General features: G+C 36.5%; 1 protein-coding gene across 1 annotated transcript in view; it reads right to left on the bottom strand.

The window, feature by feature from the left end:
• Positions 1-527: 527 nt before the first annotated feature.
• tp53i11a (tumor protein p53 inducible protein 11a) overlaps positions 528-27,643 on the bottom strand; it is a 38,609-nt gene continuing 11,493 nt past the window's right edge. The window contains exons 3-8 of the mRNA XM_067451295.1: positions 15,729-15,897; positions 6,932-6,990; positions 6,721-6,769; positions 6,347-6,437; positions 2,472-2,573; positions 528-1,458 (exon numbers count right to left, since the gene is read on the bottom strand). Of these exons, the coding sequence (XP_067307396.1) occupies positions 1,325-1,458; positions 2,472-2,573; positions 6,347-6,437; positions 6,721-6,769; positions 6,932-6,990; positions 15,729-15,854 (561 nt within the window). The 5' untranslated portion in view covers positions 15,855-15,897 and the 3' untranslated portion in view covers positions 528-1,324. The remainder of the gene's footprint in view (positions 1,459-2,471; positions 2,574-6,346; positions 6,438-6,720; positions 6,770-6,931; positions 6,991-15,728; positions 15,898-27,643) is intronic.

Genomic DNA, 27,643 nt, shown 5'->3' on the forward strand with positions numbered 1-27,643 from the left:
CATTCGTGTCTTCTGGCTCTACACGCAGGTGATGATGGAGAAAATGACTGGTCATATTCGGACATATGGCAGCACTCGCATGCAATGAACAGTTTACAAAGAGGGACCGTTTTGCCCACGTTTTTCTTTTATTATCGCTGTTGTTTTAGTATATCACTGAGAGGCCAGCACGTGCATCCATCGACAGAAACATACATAAAGCATTATTTTCAAGTTACAACCCATATTAAAGATGCGTCATCAGATGTGAGATGAACCACGGTGCAAGTGCTTTTACACGGCACCCTGCTCACGTCAGACAGCACCTCGGTTGGGAAACGCTGGTGTAGACCCAGCTCCCAACCCAAATTTGAGAATAGATTATCGGCGTTATTTTGTTTATCGCCCGATAAGAGTCTCACATTAACGCAGCACATTAACGCTGATAACGGCCCACCACTAATATATATATATATATATATAATGCCTGAATTAGCAGGGGTAGAATTTCTTTGTTTGAAGCCATAAATAGCTGGATTTGTCAAAGACAGTAATAAATGTACAACTACAAATTTAAAAAGGTATTTTCTTAAATATACACTTTAAATACTACAATACTACATCCTTTATTTTACCATATCACAAAATGTATTATTGGAAGTGTAAATTGAGTAAAGTCCTCCCATTGGAATTTTAACTTCCAAATTTATATGAATTATGGAAGTAAATTCATTAGAAATGTTAATAACTATATGTAACTGTAATAATTCTAGTTCTTCAGCAAAACATTCAGATTTAAATATAGGCCTATTTTAACTTTGTATGTATTATTCCTTGTTATACCATTTGTCTTACATTATTTGTGGTAGCTGTGGTGTTGTTGTACGCATTTTTTAGCGTAGAATAACACACCACACAGGAATTTCATTAAACTCTTACATAACAAGACCTGAATTCTGGGCACCATCCCAAAACAATTTTAACATTTGGGAGACTAAATTCCCTGATGTGTGTGTGTGCCATAAATCTACCCTCCACAATAGATACTCTCAGAAAAAGCTTTTACAAACATGTAAGCTGTCAGTTCATTAAAGCCACTGTAGTGAACTTTATGTAACAAAAGTAGTGATCTGAGGTGCTCTGGATCTAATGAGAGTAAATAAATACCCATATCCTGTGCTTACATAAAACAGAAATTGCCCACAAACAGAGGTTGATTTTCAGTCAAGTGTAAATTCATTTGGTCCAGGCAGTAGTGCTAATGTATTCAAAGCATTATCTGGTGCAAACCCACCCATCTAACAGGATTTTGTCAGATTGGTGAAGACATGGTAGCTGGCCTCCCTCACATCTTTTTGGAGCGCCGGCCAAGGTAATGATAGTAACTCAAGGTGACGAAGAGGAAGAAGACTTCAATAACAAGAAGAACGATTTCACCGTTGCACAATGTGCCCATCTCCAAGAGGGTGATGGACGTTACTGGAAAAAAAATTCAGACAAAGAAGTAGTCTTGTGCAGCATACTTCACAAACCTATTTAACTTGTAAATATATGTACTGAGACAATGATAAACTGCACTCTTATGTAAATTCATACTTTGGGATCAGATTCCCGCCAAATGTATTGCGGTCACGCATAAAAATAATAATAAGCGTGAAACAAAAATGTAAAAACACATATGAAAATATAACGCAACAAACTAACAAAATTGGTAGCTAGTCATCTACAGGGAAGTCATGAAATGAATGAAAGTCAAATGTAATTATAGCTTCAGGTCAAAAAATGACCAAAACTGACACCCTGTTGATATTATGTGTCTTAAATACATTAAGCGTAATCCCTTTTCTCAACTTTACATTTAGCACAAGGTGATGAGTTTATTGGTTAATTTAAAACCTATATGCTTGAAGTATAATTTTAAGAAAGCTGGTTGCCATAAGAGGGCAGTACAGGCTTTCAGTATTTCAGACCTTCTCTGCTAACCAGTACTCAACAATAAGAATGGCGTAATGGTCCAGGGCCAATGTAAGAGTGTTTCAAGCCATTTTTTTTATCAACTTCTGATAGGCTTGGAAGCATCTGGAGAATGTGTTTTAATTATACACCAATCTGTAATGCTTTGCATTTTTTTCCTGCAAGTGTTTAATCAATTTACAGCTATTACGCAACCACATTATTGCTGTATAATTTAATATTAATAATGCTAATGAAAGTCTTTGCTAGTATATATAATATAAAGACAAATAAATAAAACATATATTATGTTTAATAATATTTTTAAATCAATATTAAATAAAATACACTATGTAAAAAATAAAAAAATAAAAAAAAAGTATTTGAGCCCCGCTAACCATTCTGAAGTGGCATAAATCAATTTTCCTCCAGCCTAAATGTCCCTTAATTATGGGCAGAATAAAGATTAAAAGTCAGTTTCCATTCTCACGTCTCAGTACTGTCTGCCCACTGTTCTCAGAAAACAAACCCTCTCTCACCTAGAAATTGTACCCCGAAGTAACAAGCTTCCGTAAGTAGCGTCCACTGAATGATGACCTTTTCCGCTGTGTACAAGCCATTCCACAGGATTAATGAGATACCTGTTGGGAAGAGGAAACACATCATCCTAAGTCAGGTAGAAACAATAAAGGGGGCTCACTAATTAAATATAATGCGGAATCTCCTGAAGAAGAAAAAACCAAGCACTTAGGCTCGGAATTAAAAAGCTTGAAATCTGGCCCAAGATCAGAGGACCAATGTTGCCGTGGGTTCTGATTCTGTTCAGGGAAAAGCGCAGAGAGCTCTTCAGATCTCCTCCCACATTGCGGATATGGATAACAAGGAGGGTAGCTGTTTCTTCAACCCTGCCAAGTGCCATCTGCCAGCACTATTTTTCCAGCCTTGCTTGAGTAATTCCCACCACTGAACTGGCCATTGATCTGACAGAAGAGCACTCACACCTTGCAGCGCCGCAGGGGTATGAATTGTTTTTGAGCTAAACCAGGTGCCACACTGTATAAAGACCACTGGAGCTCAGTGAGGGGTGCAAAATACAGCCCTTCTGATATTTGGATACTAATATCATGTGTACATACAGTAAAGCCTCCAGAGCTCTGCTGCTGCACCCTACTCCTGAGCATTCGGAGATAGATAATGTATCTAATCGCATTAGCATAATAGTCTATATTATCCACTGGTTAGAGCTGAAATCTAAACAAATTGGGGAGGGAAACTTCTTTATGCTGAATTAGGGGCTGTGTTATGGTGACAAATAGGCTGCTGTTCATAATGAAATAAGAGCATAGGGGAAGGGATTTTATTTCCACAAAACAGTCTCTTTCACACACCCATAAGCCACCCCTGCAATCTTTTATAATACAGGACCTCCTAGGGCTGACTGTAAGCTCAAGCACGGGGTGTGCCTGGCATGTGCTGTTGTTGTGAAGCGTCCTGGGACCAGCAGGGGGTCATTACTAGCTCTAGTACAGCAGCACTACCCAGCACTCTGAAAGCCCTGCCCTATATGTGGCTAAATGGAATTGTATGGACTCATCCATTTTTTAAAACCATGGCGTAAAATATTCATACCTCTTCAAATCATACTAATCTGGCATTGAAAAGCTCATCTAGTCATGAATATTTCCTGTGAGTGGGAGACAGAATTGCACAAATGTGTTTACATTATGCATTTGCTATGCATAAATTGAGAGTGGAAAATGCTCAAGTGTAAAGAAGTGCACATATACGCTACATTTCCATGTAAAATATGTGCAAGTCAGAACAGGCCACTTTGTAGTTATAGTCTTTAACCTTTTTCCATTAAACCATAAAGGGTTAGTTCACCCAAAAATGAAAATTCTCTCATTAATTACTTACCCTCATGTCGTTTGACACCCATAAGACACCCATTTTCGGAACACAAATGAAGATATTATTATTGAAATTCGATGGCTCAGACAGGCCTTCATTGACACCAATGTCATTTCCTCTCTTAAGACCCATAAAAGGTATTAAAAACGTTGTTACAAAGCCCATCTCACTACAGTGGTTCTACAATAAATGTATGAAGCGACGAGAATAGTTTTTGTGAACAAAAAACGAAATAACATCTTATATAGAGATGGGCTGATTTCAAAACAAAGATTAAAACGGTTATGAATCAGCGTATCAATTTATGTGTCAGTAAAAAAAGTAATTATTGACAGAATTTTTGGGTAAACTAATCCTTTAACATACAAGCAGATTTACATAACTTGCAAGTTGTATTGCATAAATATAATAAAAATGTCCCTTACACTTGCTTAAGATGCAGTGAGTTTAAAGGTACACTACAGGTCCTTCTCAAAAAATTAGCAAATGTGATAAAAGTTCATTATTTTCCATAATGTAATGATAAAAATTAAACTTTCATTTATTTTAGATTCATTACACACCAACTGAAATATTTCAGGTCTTTTATTGTTTTAATACTGATGATTTTTGGCTACCCAACAAACTAATGACTACCCAAAATTCCAATCTCAAAAAATTAGCTTATCATGAAAAGGTTCTCAAAACGAGCTATTAACCTAATCATCTGAATCAACAAATTAACTCTAAACACCTGAAAGAGATTCCTGAGGCTTTTAAAAACTCCCAGCCTGGTTCATTACTCAAACCCGCAATCATGGGTAAGACTGCCGACCTGACTGCTGTCCAGAAGGCCATCATTGACACCATCAAGTGAGAGGGTAAGACACAGAAAGACATTTCTGAACGAATAGGCTGTTCCCAGAGTGCTGTATCAAGGCACCTCAGTGGGAAGTCTTTGGGAAGGAAAAAGTGTGGCAAAAAATGCTGCACAACGAGAAGAGGTGACCAGACCCTGAGGAAGATTGTGGAGAAGGACCGATTCCAGACCTTGGGGGACCTGCGGAAGCAGTGGACTGAGTCTGGAGTAGAAACATCCAGAGCCACCGTGTGTGTGCAGGAAATGGGCTACAGGTGCCGCATTCCCCAGGTCAGGCCACTTTGGGCTACAGAGAAGCAGCACTGGACTGTTGCTCAGTGGTCCAAAGTACTTTTTTCGGATGAAAGCAAATTTTGCATGTCATTCGGAAATCAAGGTGCCAGAGTCTGGAGGAAGACTGGGCAGAAGGAAATGCCAAAATGCCTGAAGTCCAGTGTCAAGTACCCACAGTCAGTGATGGTCTGGGGTGCCATGTCAGCTGCTGGTGTTGGTCCACTGTGTTTTATCAAGGGCAGGGTCAATGCAGCTAGCTATCAGGAGATTTTGGAGCACTTCATGCTTCCATCTGCTGAAAAGCTTTATGGAGATGAAGATTTCGTTTTTCAGCACAATCTGGCACCTGCTCACAGTGCCAAACCCACTGGTAAATGGTTTACTGACCATGGTATTACTGTGCTCAATTAGCCTGCCAACTCTCCTGACCTGAACCCCATAGAGAATCTGTGGGATATTGTGAAGAGAAAGTTGGGAGACGCAAGACCCAACACTCTGGATGAGCTTAAGGCCGCTATCGAAGCATCCTTGGGCCTCCATAACACCTCAGCAGTGCCACAGGCTGATTGCCTCCATGGCACGCCGCATTGAAGCAGTCATTTCTGCAAAAGGATTTCGACCAAGTATTGAGTGCATTACTGAACATAATTATTTGAAGGTTGACTTCTTTGTATTAAAAACACTTTTATTTTATTTTTCGGATGAAATATGCTAATTTTTTTAGATAGGAATTTTGGGTTTTCATGAGCTGTATGCCAAAATCATCAGTATTAAAACAATAAAAGACCTGAAATATTTCAGTTGGTGTGCAATGAATCTAAAATATATGAAAGTTTAATTTTTATCATTACATTATGGAAAATAATGAACTTCAATCACATATGCTTTTTTTTTTTGAGAAGGACCTGTGTGTTATTGCATAGGAGAGTGTGAAGAATTCAAGAATTTTTGGAAAGGTGTGAAAGAAATGATAGATGAAATGAAAGAAATTATCCTTGATTTTAACTTTCCACTGTCGCCTTTGCTTTTTTATTTAATTCATATCCTAAGGAGATCACACTAAAAAAGTGAGAGTATATATTTATAAATATATGTATTCTTAAAATAAAACGACTTCTTTAAAATTGCAAAGTATTTGTGCACCAATATAAGAAGTTAGCTAAAAGAAACAAATGTCAATGGAAAAGATAACTTTTAAGATATAAATATACAGGTTTTGATAGAGTTTTTGTGCTAAAAAAAAAGTGCTAAGAGAAGACTAAGAGAAGATGTTGTTCTTGAATATCAATGTAAAATACTGAGAAACATTTTTCATATGTGTATAGTTAAAATGTAATAAAAAACAACCACAAAAAAAAACCCAGCACATACATAAAAGGGCTCCGCCAAAGAGTCTGATGGAGATCCTGGTGGTGGTGAGCTCAAATATTATCTCGTAGAGCTGGTTGGGAAAAGCCAGGGCCTACGACACAGATAAGATGGTCACAAGAAATGTCAATAATAAATTCAAAAATGTAAAGCATTTCAAAAGTTTGGGGTCAGTACAATTTTTTTAATTAGTTTGTAACATCATAAATATATTAACTGTCACTTATAATCAATTTAATGCATCCTTGCTGAATAAAAGTATTAATATCTTTTTTTTTTTTTTTTTACTTCTGTAGAGTTCACTGTAAATAATTAAACAAAACACAATGAGCATTACTTGATTATGGAGCATGAACTATTTTGAGGTAACTGCTTACCATTAAGGATGTCGATGTGAACAGCACTGCAGAGATGAGGAGCCAAATCCTGCAATGAGAGAATGAAGGACAATGCACATCAAAACAAACTTGCCTCTTATATGATACAACTGAGCCACAATAAAACATTTAAGGATTTACTCACACACAAAAAAACGAAACATGCAATGAACATTGGAGTAATTAAATTAGTAAGGTGTCACAGTCTTACCGGAGACCAATGGGCTCACGTACAGCAAACTTCATCTCATTACCCAACATCTGGCTGATCTGCAAAATGAGCAATTATCATCAGGATGCAACATATAGTCAATTATCTAACAGCTTTTTATAAATGTAATAATTAATAGAACACATTCACATACTACTTATCAAGATTGTAAAATCTCTCTATAAGCAGAGCAAAGCGGAAGGAAAATGTCAAATTTAGGAAACCAGGCCCGACTAAAAAAGAGGGATTATCAGATTTACTGATAGCACAAGCCTGCCAAGACTGAATGGTCAATGCAGAGGGATGTGAAAATGGAAACTTTGGTGTAGCATTTGGAGGGACTGATAGGAAAGTTTGAGTTTTGTTTTTGATATAATAGGTGTATTTTGACAGCAGGCTAGGTGGTTTCACAATGATGGCTTTGTGTTCGTAATCCAGGCTGTGGGCCACAGGGGAGCACAGCTCCTTCAGACAGAATCAGAATAAGAATACAGATAAGAATGTGAAAGGGGGTACAATATTATGCTTTGCATAGGTAGCCCAACTCTCATCATTCTGTAAGTGACGGGGGAATTTGCAGAAGAACTCTCTGTTTAAGAGTTCTCTATAAAGTTCTAGATGAACCAATTCAAAGTTATTCTCACCAAATCTGCATTTACTTGAAAGTTATGGTAAAAACAAAACAAAAAAAGCAAATTTGTGAAATAATAGGATTTAAAATAACAGTTTTCTATTTTAATATATTTAAAAATGTAATTTACTCTGATGGCAATGCTGGATTTTCAGCAGTCATTACTCCAGTCTTCAGTGTCACATGATCCATCATTTTAGTATTCGGATTTGGTGCTCTAAAAACATTGGAATTATTATCAATTTTAAAAACGTTGTGATGCTTAATATGCTTGTGGAAAATTCTTTGAATAAAAAGTTTATAAGAACAGCTTTTAAAATATGAATTGAATTGAATGAATGAATGAATGAATGAATGAATGAATGAATGAATGAATGAATGAATGAATGAATGAATGAATGAATGAATGAATGAATGAATGAATGAATGAATGAATGAAGCATTTGTAAAGTGCTTTCATATGTACAACTGTAAGCGCTTTACAAACATATCAGGGGGAACATCACAAAATGTCGCTTTACTGTAACTTTTGATCAGTTGAATGCATCCTTACTTAATAAAAGTACTCCCTGACCCCAATGGCAGTGTACAATTTTGGAACAGGCAACAGGTGGTTAAGATAAGAAGAGCAATGGACCTTTCGCTAAGCCTTGTCTTAAAAACATTAGCTAGCATTAAAAACATTAATCCTACCCCTGAACTGTTGCCATCTGCCTTTTTTTTTAACAAACTTGTGCTCATCTAACATTAGTTCTGTGTATCTGTATAGTTAGCAGCATATGCCTTATGATGAAACCCGAAAGCATACTGAAAACCTTTTTGGTAAATAGTTAGATATTATCAGCAGCATTGAAAGCTCGTAATTTCCAGGAATACTAACCATGGATGTGGGCTTATCAAAGGGTCAAATGTGCAGTAGGAAAAAAGCAAGCACATTTTACAGTAGCAATGTCTCTAAAATACATAAACAGTCATTTCCCTTACTTTGATGTGCTCTATAAGAAATTAGCACAATGATGTTACCTTGCTCCTTTCCATTTGCATCTCAAAATGATGTACGTGGCTTTTAGGCCTAAAAAGTACCACAGACCCTAATGGTCATTAAACATGCAGGCTCTCTCTTTGTTCTCACACCCTAAAAGATAGGGATCTATCCATCTCCCTCTCTGCCATGCTCCACTAAAAGCCTCCGCAGCGTGGGTAATTTAGTGTTGATGAAAACCCGATCTGCTTCTGATGGGAAACTGAACTCTTGGCAAAATGTCATTTTACAGGGGCAAGCAAGATGGCAGGTGAGTGGGAGTGATGGAAAGTGACTGCTGTGGCCTACAGAACACGGTCCTGATCAGTGCAAAATGCAAGTGGACTGAATATAATTCTATTTTCTTTTTATTCCTAATGCAAGTTTCTTGTTGAGGTAGGCAGAGGTGGAAAGTAACGAATTACATTTACTCACGTTACTGTAATTGAGTAGCTTTTCTGTGTACTTCTACTTTTTTAAGTAGTTTTAAAAATCTGTAATTTTACTTTTACTTAAGTACATTTTGATTAAAGTATTGTACTTCGCTACATTTTAAACCACATCCGTTACTGAGTAAAAATAAATAATTAATGCATTATGCAAAGAGGGGAGAAAAAAAAAAACGATCCGGAAATGACTAATATTGAATAGAGGCCGCGGGAGAGAACATGCACGCAAATATCAGATGGAGACGAACAAGACAGACGTCAGTGATGCGGACCCAGGTGAAAGCAAAACGCCGTCGTGAACCCCTGGCTAGTATGGAAATACTTTGGATATAGAAAAAAATAATGTGTTGTTGTCCTGGTGGATATCAAATGTGCACAAAATGTGGATGCAAATGAAGAAACACATAGAACATGTTCGGGAACACATCCCTCTGTGCAAATAAAGGTATGTTTATAACTTAAGGCCGATTGATTTCTGTGACGCAGAGGGAATCCCGGAATCCAGTCATGAACCTTAACTTTACATTATAACGTAGAATTGGCGTAATACACGCAAACTGGTGGATGAACGAAAAACTCAAATGTAGAGCTGTAGGCCTTAGAAATAAATCAAATCGCGACATGGTCTGTGAACATTAAAGCACAAAACATTGCTATATGAATATATGATCTGCTTGTTCTCTGTCTGTGAATGAGCTGCTCCGTCTACTACATATTGACTCTATTATTCTTTAAAAAAAAAAACGAATTAATGATAAAAATAAGTTGTTAATCTAATTCATAATGATTTATTGAATTTAGTTTATTAGACATGTTTTATTGAAATTTTAATAAACAAAATAAACAAATGGTTTTAAGTTTGTTATAATAAAGCATTTGTTCAACCAAATTAAAAAAAAAGACCAATCTTCTTCATTCTTTTAACATCATTTTAACTAGTGATAATAACCATCTTTTAATAATAGGTACAGTAAATGTTTAACTGATGTTTTCTGAGATAGTTGTCATATCGTGAAAATCTCATTCTATCACAACCCTACAGGGGTTAACAAAAGTAACTAAGTGTTAAAAAAGTAACTAAGTAACTTTACTCTGAGTACATTTTAAATGAGCTACTTTTTACTTTTACTTGAGTACATTTTTAGACCAGTAATTTTACTTGTACTTCAAAAATTTCATTGAAGTAATAGTACTTTTACTTGAGTAGAATATTTTGTTACTCTTTCCACCTCTGGAGGTAGGCCCCTTTAAGGAAAAAAAAAAGAAACATATTTGTGCGCCCTACATGGTGTGCATTTGTATAGCGGCGTGTCACAGCGACTGTTTTAGCCTCTCAGAGCACACAGATAGAAACGGCTTAGAGTAAAAGTAATGTCACAGACGTTTTTGTTTTGAAAAGGTTCTACTTTATAGGTTTTGCTTATTCTAATATATTTAGACCATGAATATTTACTGCAATGTATTCAAAGTATAGAGCTTATTACCAGAATTGTATACAATGAACAAATGCTGCTGTATTTACCCAGAAAGCAGCAGTAGGTAGTATGGCAGGTCATTGACTACTCTCAGGAGAAAAGTGCTCACAGAACTATAGTGTTCAGAAAGCATGTAACACAGAGAAGCAAGAGCATGTCATGTTCAGTGGAGCCCACCACTCAATCGACACCTCGCTCTTGTTGTTTCTATGGGGATTAACACATCTTGACATCTGCTGGGAACAGGGAGTACTTGGTTTTCTCATAAGACCTGTAAAGGCAGATGATACAACAGTAGGGGTGTAACAGGTCGTATTGATCCAGATTTGGTAACATGGTTTGGCATGCATCTGACTTGTGGGTTAAAAGTTTAGCCATCATAGATTGAACATGTATCCTTTTTACATTTGAACTCTTGTCAAATTAAAAATTCAAATGATTTAAACCATTCAAGTGTTTGTCCAGTTGTTTGATGAGTGAGATATATATGAATAAATGTAGTTGCAATAAATCCATAAAGAATTATACAACCCTAGCTGCATGCAGGGGCGTGGGACTGGGGGGATAAAGGGTACTGAGTAACCAGGGCCCGAGGCAGGGAAGTCCGTTTTCTATACATACACATACATGGTACGGGGGCCCAGCAAGATGGTTTGCACCCAGGGCCCAAAATTTGGTGCTACGCCACTGGCTGCATGTGACTATTATTCTGTTACACAGAACAGAGGAATAACTGATGACGGCACGGTTTGGTTGACCAATCAGTGGAAAGAGGCATTTCATTCCCACCCACATGTGGAGATTGAATATTCAAGCTGTTTATGCATTTTCTACACCTGAATGTAAAAACTAAAAATCAAGACGTATTCATGTTTTTTATTTGTCTGGCTATCACCAGAACAAGCTCAATTTAAAATTGAACATTGGCGTGGTGAGTCTGCACTGTATTTTCTACTGCACAAGAGGTGTGATCGACGAGCATTATTCAAATGACTCGAATTGGATAGTCTTCAACCGATCAGACCACAAGAGACGTAATCAACGAGCAATGCCCCATCGCTTCTCTATCTGTCATTGTGTTAAACCCAGCAATAGCACGCCAAGTGGATAAGCCAGTCTGTGATTGGTTCTCACAAAAGTGTAACAGAAGCAGTAGAAATAAATGTGCAGGTTTCCAGACAGAGTTGCAGAGGGCGAAAAAAAATCAAGTCGCTGGCAGATCAGGCTGGGTTTACCCAGTCTAGTTTCTTGTTTTAAAATTAGAGGAAAAAAACATTTAATAATAATACGAAAAGTCTTAAAACCTTCCCCCATTCCCCACAACATTAAACACAAATCCAAACCACTCAAAACCATTAACTCTTCTGGTAAAATCAAACAACAGACTCAAAACACCAGATTTAAACTGTACTTAAAATCAAACAAAGCTTTAAGATCATACACACATTAGCAAATTTATAAACACAGGCTATTTATTAGATACTACATTAAGAAGAAAATGGCTGACAGCATCCAGAGCATATAGTTAAAGAAAAGAAAAGTAACTTATGTAGTAGCCAGAAAAAAGGGAAAAACCCTCTAGTGTGCCAGATTCAGTCTTGTTTTAACACCTTGCTCTTCCTCGTCCTCATCCAAGACCACTTACACATCCTCTTCCTCCTCTCCCATATTGCTTCCATTCATTGTTGGTCACACTAATCACCTGTGCAATCTGAACTGGCTCATATGTTGTACAGTTGGTTTGATCACATTATTAGACACAATTTTGAGGCGTTGTGTGTAAACGATGACAACTGTGTTGCAGTTGTGTTAAACTTTTGCCACTTGTGTATCAAAGCCAAAATGTGTTTTATTGAGTGAGACGGTTTGGTTTTGGCTGAACTTCTATACTACAAATTGGTTTAGGCCATTTAGAATTTGGTTCAGAGAACAGAGTTTAGTGTTTAAGCAATGGCGATAAACTGTGTAAATCAAAAAACGAGTGATCGGAAAACACCCCGAATGCCTCTCCCTGATGACTCCATGACTCGAAAACTGTAATATGATCTGACCCATGAGTGCTGTGATCCATTGCACTCCTTCAACGCAGTATGTTCATCTGACCACAGGATCGCAGCAACTGCTTGTTTGAGTGACAAACTAATGGAACTATCTAAAGTTCGAATACATCACGCCTCCAATTAGGTTCTATGATAAACAGCAAGACCATTATCATGAGTGCGTCATGAGTGCAAGTCTTCAAATAGTAATGGAAGAGCAAAATCATTTTGTACCACAAATGAATTTTTTAAGTTGCTCAAACAAATTTTGCACTCTAAAGAGCTTGTTTGACTGGTGAAACAGCTGATGTATTAATATAGCATCACTTGAAAGCTCATATGGAGCTGGATTCATGCATATATCTCCAGCCATTATGGTGCTAGCTGAGCCATCTCTGTTGAAAGAGGGGGTGATGGGCGACTGCCCCTTAATGGATGTTCTCTTAGATCTTTCTCTGTGACCCTACCCAAGGTTTGATGCGCATTGCAGGGGCGGAAAGGGCAGCTGTGTCTGAGTGCTGCCCATGTTTCATGTGGACTACCTCAAAGCCCCATGAGTTTTAGTAGTGCTGGGATGGGTAGTCGTGCCATTAAGCTCTCATTGTGGGTTATTCATAGTAGGGAGGTCCGTGACTAGTTAACTAGTCAATTAAATTATACTGCTGCTGCTAGTCAACTTACAAAATACAATTTTAATTTGTATTTAATTTTTTTGCTTTATATTTGTTCTAAAGCTAAGTTTAAATTACCATCATGTTAATGTTACGTTTTAAAATGTATTATTATTATTTCGGAAGGGGCGAAAAATCTTTTCATTTTACCATAGATTTGGCATGCGTTGATTGTCTCTGTGGTGCTTTCACTTTCAGAGAAATTAAATATGAATGAGAAATTAAATATGAAATGATATTTTAACATTTTTAATTGGATTGAAGGAGAAACGTTATGAGTGAAACTTATTTGACAACTAAACAGTTGTTATGTCAGTATCATAAGGAAGAGAATATGCTGAAATTTATGTTGCAAAATTTCACTTTAATGAAGTTAACGAAATTGATTGTTGCACACATCCCTAATTCATAGTGGCGCAATATGACTGCACACTGGCTTCAGGATGAGCGTGTGGTGCCAATTAGTGCCCTATGCTGAGCTGCCATTCCACACTGTGCCACAACTCATTTAGTCAGCCATCTTCCCCATAGCAGGTGTGTTTCTAATGCGCAATAAATGTGTGGTTTGTGTGTGATGTATTCCTACCTCCCATAAATCAAGAGAGCTCTGTATGTGATATTTTCTATCATTATACACCAACATTCAAAAGTTTTTGATCTGTAAGATTTTTTATGTTTTTAGAAGAAGTCTCTTATTTGCTCACCAAGGCAGCATTTATTTAGTTAAAAATACAAAAAATATAAATAAAAACAGCAATATTGTGAAATATTATTAAAATCTAAAATTCTATTTGAATATCAGGATTCTATGATTAATATAAAGTTCAAAAGAACATTATTTATTTTAAATATCATTTTTGTAACATTATAAATGTCTTTACTGTACATCCTTGCTGAATAAATGTATTTATTTCTTTAAGTTCTTTCCCAAAAAACGTTTAATTCTTACTGACCCCTATTTCAGATAAATACTGTTCTTTTGAACTTTCTATTTATCGAAGAATCCTAAATATATATATATATATATATATATATATATATATATATATATATATTTGGAGGATCATGTGACGCTAAATATATGAATGATAAACAACCGCTTCTCTTTTCGATGATCAGAAAAACACAGTCAGCTATAATCCAACAACCCAAAAATTATATATATTTTTATCATTAATAATTAATATAGGATTTAAATAATAATAAACTAATATTTGATTTAATAAAATATTATATTAATTAGAGATATTATTATTAATAATAATATATCATTATTATTATGAATAAAACCAATAAATAGATCAAATACTTTTTTAATTGTGGTTGCTGTTGAAGGAATACAATCTTGATTCATATTAATGTGTGTGTGTGTGTGTGTGTGTGTGTGTGTGTGTGTGTGTGTGTGTGTGTGTGTGTGTGTGTGTGTGTGTGTGTGTGTGTGTGTGTGTGTGTGTGTGTGTGTGTGTGTGTGTGTGTGTGTAAATCTGCATCATTTATCCTTTTGATCTATCATTCAAAAAAATAGCAAAAACCTAAACTTTCATTGGAGTAAAATGATTAAAAGTATATCACATTAGAACACCTGACATGAGAAACCATTCCTCCATACAGAATCTAGAATGCCTTGCCTTGCCTTGCAGCCAAAAGTTAATTTTATAGTTTCGACTGACCACACAGAACCTGGTTCCTTTTGAATTGTGAGTTGTGTTTGACCACTGAATATGCTGGAGTTTGTTTCTGGATGAATGAGGAGGATTTTTCTTAAATCCCTCCCAAACAACATTTTTTTTAGGCTTTCTGACCCTAAGACTAACTAATCTCTGCAATTCTCCATCTGTGATTCTTGGAGAGTCTTTGTGCTCTCAAACATTCCTCCTCACCGGGCGTGCATTAGGACGATATACAAACACGTCCTCTTTCAGGCAGATTCGTAACATCTTTAGTTGATTGGAGCTTCTTAATTATTGCCCTGATGGTGGAAATGGGGATTTTCAATGCTTTAGCTATTTTCCTTCAGCCACTTTCTATGTTGTGAAGGTTAACAATCTTTTGCTGCACATCAGAACTATATTCTTTGGTTTTACTCATTGTAATGAATGATTAAGGGAATTTGGCCTTTGCGTTTCCTCTTATTTATACTCCTGTGGAACAAGACGTCATAGCTAGACAATTTCATGTTCCTATTCAACCTGGTGTGCTACAAAAAATAAATATTAATAGGAATATACTTCAGAGATGTTTTACAAAAAATTCTAGGGGTGCCAAAATTGTGCCCAACATTATTTGGAGAAAAATGATTTTCCCTTGAATTTCCATTCTTTTACTTCAATGAAAGGTTAGATTATGGTTAATTTGAAAATAGAGGCATTAAACTTAGACAACATTAAAAAACAACAACAAAAAATCTGGGGAAACTACCAAGAGATCACATAATATATAAACTGTCTTGCATGATTAGCCACTATTGAGGTAAATTATGGAAAAGACTGATGAGGGCAAATGGGACATTACCTTTGACCTATGCACCTCGCCGTCATCATCCTCCCCGCCAACACCCAGAACCTTGCGGGACTTGAGGCGACTCACAAGATCAGTCTGACTGTGCTTCTTCATAAGGGGTGGCGGTGTGGAGGCCATTGCAGCAGAGGAAAGCAGGCACTTCAATGAGCTGTCTGAGGGACTAAGAAAACGATAACACATCAGCAGAAGCACTTTCTCAGAATTGTTTGTGCCAAGAATTCCAGTTATCATGAAAAGAAAATGTGTAGCACTCCATAGATTTTCCTTCCAATGCCCTTCATTCTCAAAATCTACATATAATATTCCCTGTCTATTGCATTGTTACAACGTTTTTCAAATATATTCTTATGCTCACAAGGCTACATCAATTTGATAAAAACTAAAAACTACTTTTAATATATTTAATATATATTATTTATTCCTATGATGCAAAGCAAATTTTTTAGGATCATTACTCCAGTCTTCAGTGTTACACGATCGTTCAGAAATCATGATGATATGCTGATTTGGTGCTCAAGAAACATTTATTATTATTATCAATGTTAAAAACAGTTGTGCTGCTTAATATTTTTGTTAAAAGTGTCATACATTTTTAGGATTCTTTGATTAATACAAAATTTAAAACAAAGAAATTCATTTATTTACAAAACAAAAATATATATATAAATGTCTTTAAAGTGTCATTTTAATGCATCCTGAATAAATCAAACTCAATTTAACACAAGTGTATCACATAAAAATGATAATATTCAAACAATGGCCATAATTTTTGGGTTATTTTTAAGAAGCAAAACACAAAAGTAGCCAGCGACGACCTTGTGACATGAACACATGAATGTCTACTGTCAATGAGCTTTGAACAGCTTCAAGGAATTACATTTTTAGGTGGGAAGAACAACACATAATGTCTCATCAGGAAGAGGATGTTATTATGTATATGCTATTATCCTTCTGTGAGTATAATTTTGACTCGAAATGACCTGACATGCCTTGGGGCACAGAATACACTTTTAAAGCGGTTCAAAGACAGCAACTTTCTTCTGCACGAAAGGGACCAAGACATGTTTCTCTGATACCTTGTGCAGAGTTAGAACGCTTATTGAACAACCCAATCTAATTTATTAGCTTGGTGTTAATCAATAGGGCTTGATTCATTGCAGCAGCTGCCTCAATTTGATCCTAGTTCTTTAGCCTCGATATAATGAGGACAGAAAGCACAAACTAAGGCTGAGTGCTCAGCTTATTGTGAGACACTACACGCAGCTTACTGCTAAAAGATTAACTGATTTTACTGAAGGAGAGCAGCCGCAAAGTGTCTGTAGGGTTAGACTTATGTTCTATTCCATTACTCACCTCATTCCCATTAGACAACTGAGCAAGGCAGCTAATAAAAAAAAAGAGAGAAAAACAGCAGCCACTTGCCAAAATGGACCACAAATTTACTTTATTAAGGCATTTAAACAACAGCTGTTAGTACTAAATGTCTTTTTTTTAATAAATAAAAAAGCTAAATGCTGAAATATAAACATTATATTAATGCATTTTTACTGCTATTATTGTCTCTAAAGAGATATAAACCCTTTACAATCCAATGACATCATAAAAGTTAAACAGGCTTTTGGCTTTAACTCTATGAGAACATTTATACTTTCACTTAAACAGCTCTAGTATAAGTCTGTTATGGTCTTTTACATAGAATTACAACTCCGCAATGTTCCAGGACAGTATGCTAATAATAAACAATAGAGCACAGTGACAACAAAAAGTCATCAAGCAACACTCATAAACCTGAAATATTAAATCATGTTCAGTCCACATAAATGCAAGCATATTAAAAATTAATGTCCCAGTGCAAGCTGGAAAGAATGCGGATGTGACTGAATCAGTATTTTCAGTGTAGGCCTATATAGTAAAAGCAAAGTTGCATTATGATGCGATAATATTATGTATAGTAAAAGTTAGTTCAGTGTTGATTCAGTTCTGTTGTAAAGATCCTCAATAATTAAAATAGGCAATTTCATCTTTAAAGCAGTTCTACAGAAAAAACAATGATGCTGTCGTCCAGTACAGTTCTTATCCAATAGTGTCATTGCAGTCAAATCAATAATATTGTTGAATATTACTTGGCACACTTGGTTCAATTGACTGGACAGAAACCAAGTTTCATATTATATTATTTGGGTCCGAACAGGTGTCCGTTTGCGTCACCATAGCAGCAGATATTTACCCCCTATGTTGGTTAGTAACGACTGCAAGACAGAAGGTGGCAAAGTGCATAGTGTTGCTCACCTCACTTTAACCGTTGGTTTTGTTACCAAAGCTTCTGGCACAAATGTAGTGCAAATGCTCTAAAGAATGCTGAAGACGAGCAAAAATGAGATCTACAGCTCTCTGGTTGCAGTACGTTAGTCACGCTCATCAGGAAAATGAGTGAAACACATTTTTTTTTCTTCAAATCACACAACATTTATAGTGGGTCACTTCCGCAATGTTGTACGATTACATTCACATCAGCAGCGAACCGTACCGGAGTTCACATGAACCGAACCCCAGACCACATTTTTAAGTGGACTGTGCACCCTAGTTCAGAAGACCGCGTTCACATCATCCAAACAAACCGAACTCTGACGTCAATTAAACCTGGGTGCACTCTAAAAGTGCTAGTGGGAAAGCACCCTAGTGTGACTCATTTGATTGTCAAGGTTGCCATCCGAACCCTGGCGGGCACCAAACAAGCGCACAACACCACTGAAAAGTTGTGCTTTTCACAGACCACAGACCAAAGACATGTAAGCAAATCCAAAATGGGACATAATCAGAAAAGAACAGAGAGATATTAAAGCAGCACTAGGTAACTTTTCAACCTTCATAATATATTTTTTAAGACTCTTGTGATGATAAATCGACTTACAATAGGTTGAATGACACGTCTGCCATAGCCTGATGGGGTCTGTATGGTTTTTAATCGTACTTTTAAACTTCGGGTTTCGGGTAGTAACCCGAGAACAAAAAGAACCACAAAATTTGACTGCTTTACAGCATATACGTCACTTCCACCAACACCCACACTTCCTTAAATTCGGACGTGCGAGCCCAACTTTGTTCGTCGGATAATATAGTCATGTCCGAAGCAGCACAGACAAATAAGAAAGAAAAGGTTTTGTTGGAGGAAAGCAATAAGAGGAAACGAAAAAGTGATGGGATTAAAGGCAGGACGAGGATCAACATTGGTCCAGCGTTTGCTCGTTGGCGTGAACTGAAGGAGGAGGAGGCGTGCCCGACCGATGCTGTCCTGCTTGTTATGGTGATTACCTACCACTCAAACATTGAATTGAAGTATCATATAGATTCTGTAAAATGGTAACCAATAGACTACTATAATGACGCTGGCTTGTAAACGTGAGCATCGCGATTATTTGGCGTTTGAAAAAAATAAAACCCATTAAATTATATTCATATGACATGCTGAAACATATGCCACTGACTGTACCTGGAATGAAGACATTTCACATGCGACGCCAGAAGAACACCTGCATGTGAACTCCTCCTGCAGTGTTCAGGGTAACTATTAGTGCTGCCCCAACCCCACGGGGACGCTTTTATGAAGTTATTTGGCCCGCCCCGCACCACTGTATATATTTTTACAACCCGCCCCGAACCTGCAACCATTCAATAGACATTCGGGGTCCACGGGTTATGAGATGACCCGCGCATTACTAGTTCAGGGCTATCAGGGTTGTCATGTCAACAAATGCACGCGCGATGGCATCCCCTGTTGTAGGATGACAGAGCTTACGACAGTAGTTGAGGACATTATTTTTTCCCAACTGTAGGGGGACCCCGAGAGCAAAAGTAGCCAAGTGCTGCTTTAAAGCAATGTCACAAGATGTGACCCTAAAAGGGACAGAATGCTCAAGCACAGCTGTCTTTTTCTCTTCATAGATGAAATGATCCCCATTACAGTTCGGTACAGGCATCAAACTGCGTCAACACAAAGCAAATCTTTGTTTGTGTGTGTGACAGAGGGATTCCTGCTGTTGTTTTGACTCCCTTATACATTTTATAAGCTCTTTACAAGTTCTCAGCTGGTCAATATACCAATATATGTAGCTAAACACACATACAACAAGTGCATTTAGAACATATCCCTATGCTTTTAGGTTCAGTATCTTTAGGCTCTGTGTTAAAATTCCAATGAGACTGCTAAGTGGACCATGACAAAAAAAAACATTTTTGGGTCCGGACCAAAAGAAACAAGCAAACGACTTGTTTGGAACCCAAACATCATCCGGTGACAGAATGTAGGGGCAAAAACCTTAGGAGAACCCAAGCTCAGTCAGGGGGCCAGTTCTCCTCTGATTATGATTATGATTCAGGCTGCATAATTCAGAAATCAGATTTTGGATCCTCTGTAGCATTCAAATATTTCATCCAGTACCTTTAGCTTGAAGATCGGATTTATCATGCCAGTATGGAGAGACAAAGCTAAATCAATTCACCAAAATATAGCTAGACACTATGCAGTTTAATATCTGTTTTAACTGTCATCATGCATCTTACATGAAAAATTACACAAAAAATACAAAAGAGCGACAAACAATATTTATTTGATATATTCTTCCTTTCTATCAGTTTCCTGTACTCAATAAATCTGTATGCATTACAGTGCAGCTACAAAGGAAAACCAGAAATTACACCTATCACCACCTGCTAATTTCACATCTGTTATTATTTTGATATTTGGGCAGAGGGAAACTCAAAATCCCTCCAGGATATACAATACAGCATGATTATGAATGCAAAACATAAACTGTCTGCTCCATCCGTTTTTATTCACAGTCTGCCATCCATGACAGCTCATCCAATTGTTCTTCAATCTCATATCATTATCTATACAGCAAACATTAAGTTGCTTCAGTTGCCTAGTAACACAAATGGTATGAACTTTGTGCCTTTCATATGATTATAAATATATTCAGGGATCATGCCTCTCTAATCATTAATCAGCTATTTGAGGCTGGCTGTTAATAATGATGTGTCCTCTATTGAAATGTTAAGCATCTCATTTCCTCTATGTCATTGTCTTTACGTTCAAAGAGGGTTTTATGAAGCGCACAGAGGGCAAACATTTTAATTCTCCATTAGCCATCCGCTTACAACATGTTGCTTAATCACAGCAGTTTGCCAACACATTTAAACTCTGTGAACTGACAACTGAAAAAAATGCACTAGAATTTTACATCAGATTGCCAAATGCCAATTCATAAATATTGGTTGAATTATTCAGGGCCCTCATTTATCAAAAGTGCGTAGAAAAGGTTCTATATTTCGTCGTATGACTGAAATTTAGAATTTGTCTAAGTACAAGAAAATCCGTATTTATCAAACGTGCGTACACAGTTCTTACGCACATGAGTATGCAATCGCTGTTGATAAATCCCACATGTGCGTAAGTGCCATGCTCGTTCACGTTCACAGTCATTAGCATTCAGAAACGCCTCCAATGAACCATATATGGTGACAACACACCCCTTTAAAAAAAAAAAAATCACAAGATTTTTTTTTTTTTCCCTCACCGCAATTATGGCAAAAAGATGAACTTCACAAACACAAAATGAGTCAATCATTTTGACGTTGATGTCAATGACAATGACGACAATGACATTTAACAACAACAACATTTGCAACACAAATGATTATTTGTCTAGCAGAGAACAAAATGAAGCATTTTTCTATTTACATAATTAAATTTGTTGGTTTATGATGGTGCTTTTATGGCGATGTGGGTGCACTCTTTGGCTCCAATTCTGTTTAGAAAACTAGCGATAGCATGCAAGCCCAATTTTATTTTGGCTTGTTGAGGATTTCAGTAAGGGAACTGTGGGTTGGGTCCAAGGAAATAATTGCATCCAACATTTGTCACAACTGTCTTTGTTAGGGTTTGAAACCAATTACGCATTGTGTTTAAAATGACTTTATATCTATTTATACCCTTACGAAAGGAAAATATATTTACCAATATATTTTCTTGAAATATATTTTAATATATGGAATAATATATTGATGGCATTATAAAATATATTATATATTCATGCAATATATTGCACCAAAAAAAATGATTGCCGCTTATTGCAATATATTGGAAAATATAAATATTAAATCCCATATATGTGAATATATTGCATGATATTTTCAAATATATTGCAATATATTTTTGTTTCGTAAGGGTATATATCCATATATCATCTATCTATCTATCTATCTATCTATCTATCTATCTATCTATCTATCTATCTATCTATCTATCTATCTATCTATCTATAAATAATCTATAGATAAAGATATAGTCATTTTAAACACAATGCGTAATTATATAAATTTAGTGTCAAATAAATTTAGCACAATCATTCGAATATACTCCCAGGTTTCTACTGATACAAAGCCATATGTTAATTGCTGAAGTAACCCTTTACATGCTGTTTTATGTGTAGTATCACTATTCTACCACTAGATTCTCTGAGTAAGCATGTTCAGATGTGTGCTTATATTTACACACATTTCTACGTATAAGTACAAGTTGGTAAATCCCACACTTTGCGTGAAACTGTTCTTACGCACTCACTACGCACAGAACTGTTGATAAATGAGGGCCCAGGTATTTTGACTTTTCTCACTTTTACAATATGGGTATTGTGACACGTCCCCAGTGTAAGGAGAGGTTTAAGCTACCACAAAACACAACCACAAGAGAGGCAGAGGCCGGATTAACATACATTTTTATTCAACCAAGAACTGATGACGGCAAAAAGGAATCTAAACTGGAACTTAGGTTCTTCCCGGTCTGGGGTATATGTAACAGCCGCAGGGGCGTGGGACTGGGGGGATAAAGGGTACTGAGTAACCAGGGCCCAAGGCAGGGAAGTCCGTTTTCTATACATACACATACATGGTACGGGGGCCCAGCAAGATGGTTTGTACCCAGGGCCCAAAATTTGGTGCTACGCCCCTGAACAGCCGCGTTCATCTCGTCTGCTTGAACACTAGGCCACCTTGAAGGGGGAAGGCAGAACCACAAATAAAGGAAACGTTGATAAAGCAGAGGTTATAAGTTTAAACGTGTCCTTTCTTCTTCAGACTGTCTCACTCTAGGCCTCCTTTGGCTCCTGTGCCCCATAGCGCATTTTTTTACAGTCGGGTGCATTTACATGGAGCGCTGTAATCGGTTTAAAAGTCCAATCAGAATGAAAATGCTCCATATAAACACCTCAATCGGAATAATAATGCCCAAACCGAAAAAAATGGGGTGGAATAAACCTTTTCATGAATCAATCAAACGAAAAATTTCACCATGTAAACGACCTGACCGGATTACTTTTGAGTGTGCGTCCTTATATGACGTACACAACGTGTGCCTTCACCACTGAAGAGCGCTCGCCGCACTCACATGCACTAAGCTATAATGTTGACAAGAGAGGAAAGTACATTTTTGTAAAGGGGATAAACTTTTTATTTCATAAGAAGTTATGAAGATAATGTTGGCATAATGACACTGTCCTTAAACCTACCCATGACAGAAACAATCTGCATTTTTACATTTTCATTAAAAAACATCATCTACATACTCATTGACAGCATTTGTCCCAGTTACTTCAACTGCGCCTGACAGAAGAATTAGTTTTTTCTGAGATGATTATTACACTTTACAACAAATAAATAGCTTTTATAAAACTGTTTGAATTAGATTTTTTTTTTTTTTTTTTTTTATGACAGCGCTAATTTCCCATGCTTTTTCCTCAATAAACATATTGCTTCAAACAATCATTCACAAATTTGGACTTTGTTTTGTTTGAAATATTTAGTAAGTATGCAATTGCTCAAAAGTGAAGTAAAGACATTTATAATTTTACAAAAGAATTCTATTTTTAATAAATGCAAAAAATAGATCACGGTTTCCTTCTTTTTTTTATCAAATGTTTTTCTGCATTCAGCATTGACAAAAAATAAGAAATGTTTCTTGAGCAGCATATGATTTCTGAATCATGATCATGTGACACTGAAGACTAAAGTAATGACTCCAATGCAATCACAGGAGATTTAAAAAGAATAAAGTAATTATAAAACTGTGCAAAAATATTTCACAAAATTACTGTTTTACTGTCTTTTATATACAAATAAATGCAGGTGTGCAATTGTTCCATGTAACATGGAAAATCATATCGGACTGTTTAAACATGACTCGATAAATGGCGATTGAAAATTTTATGCAAAACACCAAGAAATGGCAACTCGTATAAATGCAATGATCCCAGAAGTTTGAAGTTTTGTAGTTTTGGCAGGCGTCTGTGAACTAGCCTTTGCACTGCAGGAAATTTGTAAGACAAGATGCTGCATGACATCACTGAATAACTCTCCATCTCAGCCCTCATCCTCCACTTTCCCTCATGACCAATACAATGTGCGGCTTCTTAACTTTACTACCATTATCAAGAAGCATTCACCCGCTTTCATTACTAGTCTCTCTGGAATAATTGAGACTCCATCTGCACTATAACCTGCCCACATACATCGCTACTGCACAACTCAGCAACAATGTACTCTATATTGCTGCATGAGCAAAGGTATTTTACTTAGCTACATAGTACATACTTATATTAAATATAAATTCATGTCCTTTGTAAATATATTTTTAATTAATTTAATTACCATTTTCTGTAATTATAACAGAAGCAATCATTTATAAAACACTTTATAAAATGTTCAGAGTTAATCTTTGTATCTGATATGCTGTTTGTCACCATTTTTGTGATTCATACGCTGATTATTGTTGTCTCTCTCTCTCTCTCTCTCTCTGTCTGTGTGTGTGTGTGTGTGTGTGTGTGTGTGTGTGTGTGTGTGTGTGTGTGTGTGTGTGTGTGTGTGTGTGTGTGTGTGTGTAGCAACAAAGTAGTTGCAAACTTTTTTGTGCAGAATCTCATCCTTTTAACTTCACAGAGCTGTTGTAATCAATAATGTAAAATCAACACATGCCCCATACAATTGAAGATTGGTTTCAGAATGATATTAGTTTATCAGGTCACTAAAATGATGACTATGTTAATAATAATAATAATTCATCACATTTATATAGCGCTTTTTTACACCCAAAGCGCTTTACATATAGAAGGGGGAATCACCACCAATGTGCAGCACCGACCTGGATGATGCGACGGCAGCCATATTGTGCCAGAACTCTCACCACACACCAGCTGATAATGTTAATAATGTTAATCAAAACCAATTTAACTCTTGAACAGATTTCTCTGTGCTTTCTTTGCCATAACAAAATGTGTGTCCTGAACACAGTTATAGCAGGCAGACAAAAATTTATATTAAAAAGTCAAGGGTCAAGAGCCCAACTAAAGCTGGTGACCATAATGGTGACTTAAAAATTGTGACTCTTTCCTTCAGTGATTCTGCTTGTTAACATCATATGTCATCACTAATGGTCAATTATCACTTAATTAATCTCTTAATTATCTCACTTTAACACTGTTAACTTTAACACTTCTTCAGAGTTACTTTTAACACTTGAGTGTGAAGTGTTAATTTAACACTGGGATTTTTGCTGTGTAATTTAACTAAAATAAACCCTCTCTGTGAAACCAGAAATAATAATAATAATAATAATAATAGTTTTAAAATCGGCTCAAAATCTAAAACATAATTGATATCCTTCAACTGAACGGTGTCATAGTCTAAAGCTAAAAAACACATTTGCCCATCATGCACTAAGCGATTTTTCAGTGAAATCTGTCAAATAAGACTAACCAAAATCTGCAGGCTAGTCCTGACTCTTGGTGACTCTTGGGGAAAAATCTGGGCAAAAATCACCTTAGTGCATAAGACCTATGGGTTTGAAACATCACGAAGAAAAAAAGCAAATAATCAAATTTAAAGGAAGAGTTTTCAAATATCATAGACATAATAGTATTCATTATTTAAAGTATACCAAAAATTAAGAATATTTAACATTAGACATATAAAGTGGTTTATCGTTGAGTTTTGTTAATGGTATATTTATTATACTACTGTATGTGTTTGTATGTTCAGGGAAGGAGGAGGCGGGAACCGGCAAACAACTTTAATAAATAAATAAACAAAAGTAACGCAGACAGCCCCTCACTGACGACTGCCTGCACACATAATAAAACATAAACAAAACCATGACATAAAGTCCAGGCGTGGTCCTTTCTCGACGTTCTCTGGTATCGCTTGTCCTTATATGCCTCCGAGCTCCCTCATGAGAGGATTTGAGACCGATGTGCCTCACAGGCGACGCTCATCTTCAATCACATACTGGTCTCGCTCACTCGCTCCTCCCACTTCTCTCACTCGACTACCTCGCCCAAACTAAATTAGGCTAAAAATAACTTCAACAGGCCAACAATACCTAATTTCTCAATAACTTAATTCAAATAGATTTTACATGCACATACTACCCAGCAATGGCAAAACATGTAGCTTTTTTGCCTGTTGCTTGGTAACCTTCTTGTGACAGTCGTCTTGACCCTAAACAAACAGTTTGGCAGTAATCTAGTCATTAACTGCTTCCTGCTGCTTAAGAAAACATTGCATCCATTGCAAATTATGAAGAGGTTTGCGAAAATAGCACAGTTTGAATGTGGAGAACCTTTTACGGCAAACATTTCAGATCCCCAACAGCAGAGATGAACATCTTGATCTCATGTCTACACATCAGTCAAGCTTTCGCCATGACAACACACTCTCGTACTCAGCAGAAAAGAAAGGTCAGTGCAGATCTGGGTGGGATTTATAGTCATGCATATTACATGAATTGGGATCTGACAGATTAAACATTTCACCCCAAGCACAAATTTGAAGTACAGAGTCTTCCTTAAAATGATACAATTGCATCTAGCTCACAGAAAATGATGAGATGGAGGTGAAGGTTTGTTAAATATCTAATCAATATGTTAGTCAATGTTTCACTGCACTATATTATGTAGGTTCCATTTAAGTTGTCAAAGAAAGCAGTTGTATTACATTATTATGATGCAATGCCTTCAGCATAGAGTCATTAGCTGTGAGCAGAACCTACTCTTTTAGAGAGAATCTGAGAGTCTGATGCTTTAAACTGTCAAGCCTGTTATACTGATTTGAAGAGCTTTTCATGACACCTTCTTCAGAACTACCTCTGAAAGTAGCTGCATTATGTCTACAAGACACTTTCAGTATAAAAGTTTAAGCACCGTTAATAGCAAACTTTGAAATTAACCATTTTAAGCTGATGGCATTTTCTTTATTCTGTATTATTGGAGCACAAACGGCACAAACCACAGTTAGTCCTCAAAATAACACGGCACTGCAATGTATTTATTTATCGCTTAAATTGTATTAAAACAATTCAGTAATTTTAGATACAGAAATATCATGTGTCACATGTGTCTTGGTTTCATGTTCTTATTTTGTCATGTTCACCATCATGTTTCTTAGCTTGCCCTGTTCACGGTCTCGTTTCCTGGTTTGCCATGTGATTCCCTTGCCCTTATGGTATCCTGCCATGTGTTGTCATGTTCTCATTGGTTCATTGCAGTAGTGGAGTATTTTGAGTTTCTACTCAAGTCTATTTTTAAAGTATACAGATGCTGGTCATATAATTAGAATATCATTAAATGTTGATTTATTTGACTAATTACATTTAAAGGACAACATGAAAACATGAAAAATGAACCTAACACATGGTTACCGAGTTGATCGTTCTCTGGGATGCGTTTTTATGAAAATCGAATGTAAAGAGTTTTATTTCTAAAAACCTCTAAGGGTCCCTATTAGAGGATGGATACCCGACCCGAGCCCGACGGGTTCCGACGGTACCCGACGGGTCGGGCCGGGTTCGGACAGATATT

This window comes from Pseudorasbora parva, chromosome 1 (assembly GCF_024679245.1).
Source record: "Pseudorasbora parva isolate DD20220531a chromosome 1, ASM2467924v1, whole genome shotgun sequence".
NCBI classification, from domain to species: Eukaryota; Metazoa; Chordata; class Actinopteri; order Cypriniformes; family Gobionidae; genus Pseudorasbora; species Pseudorasbora parva.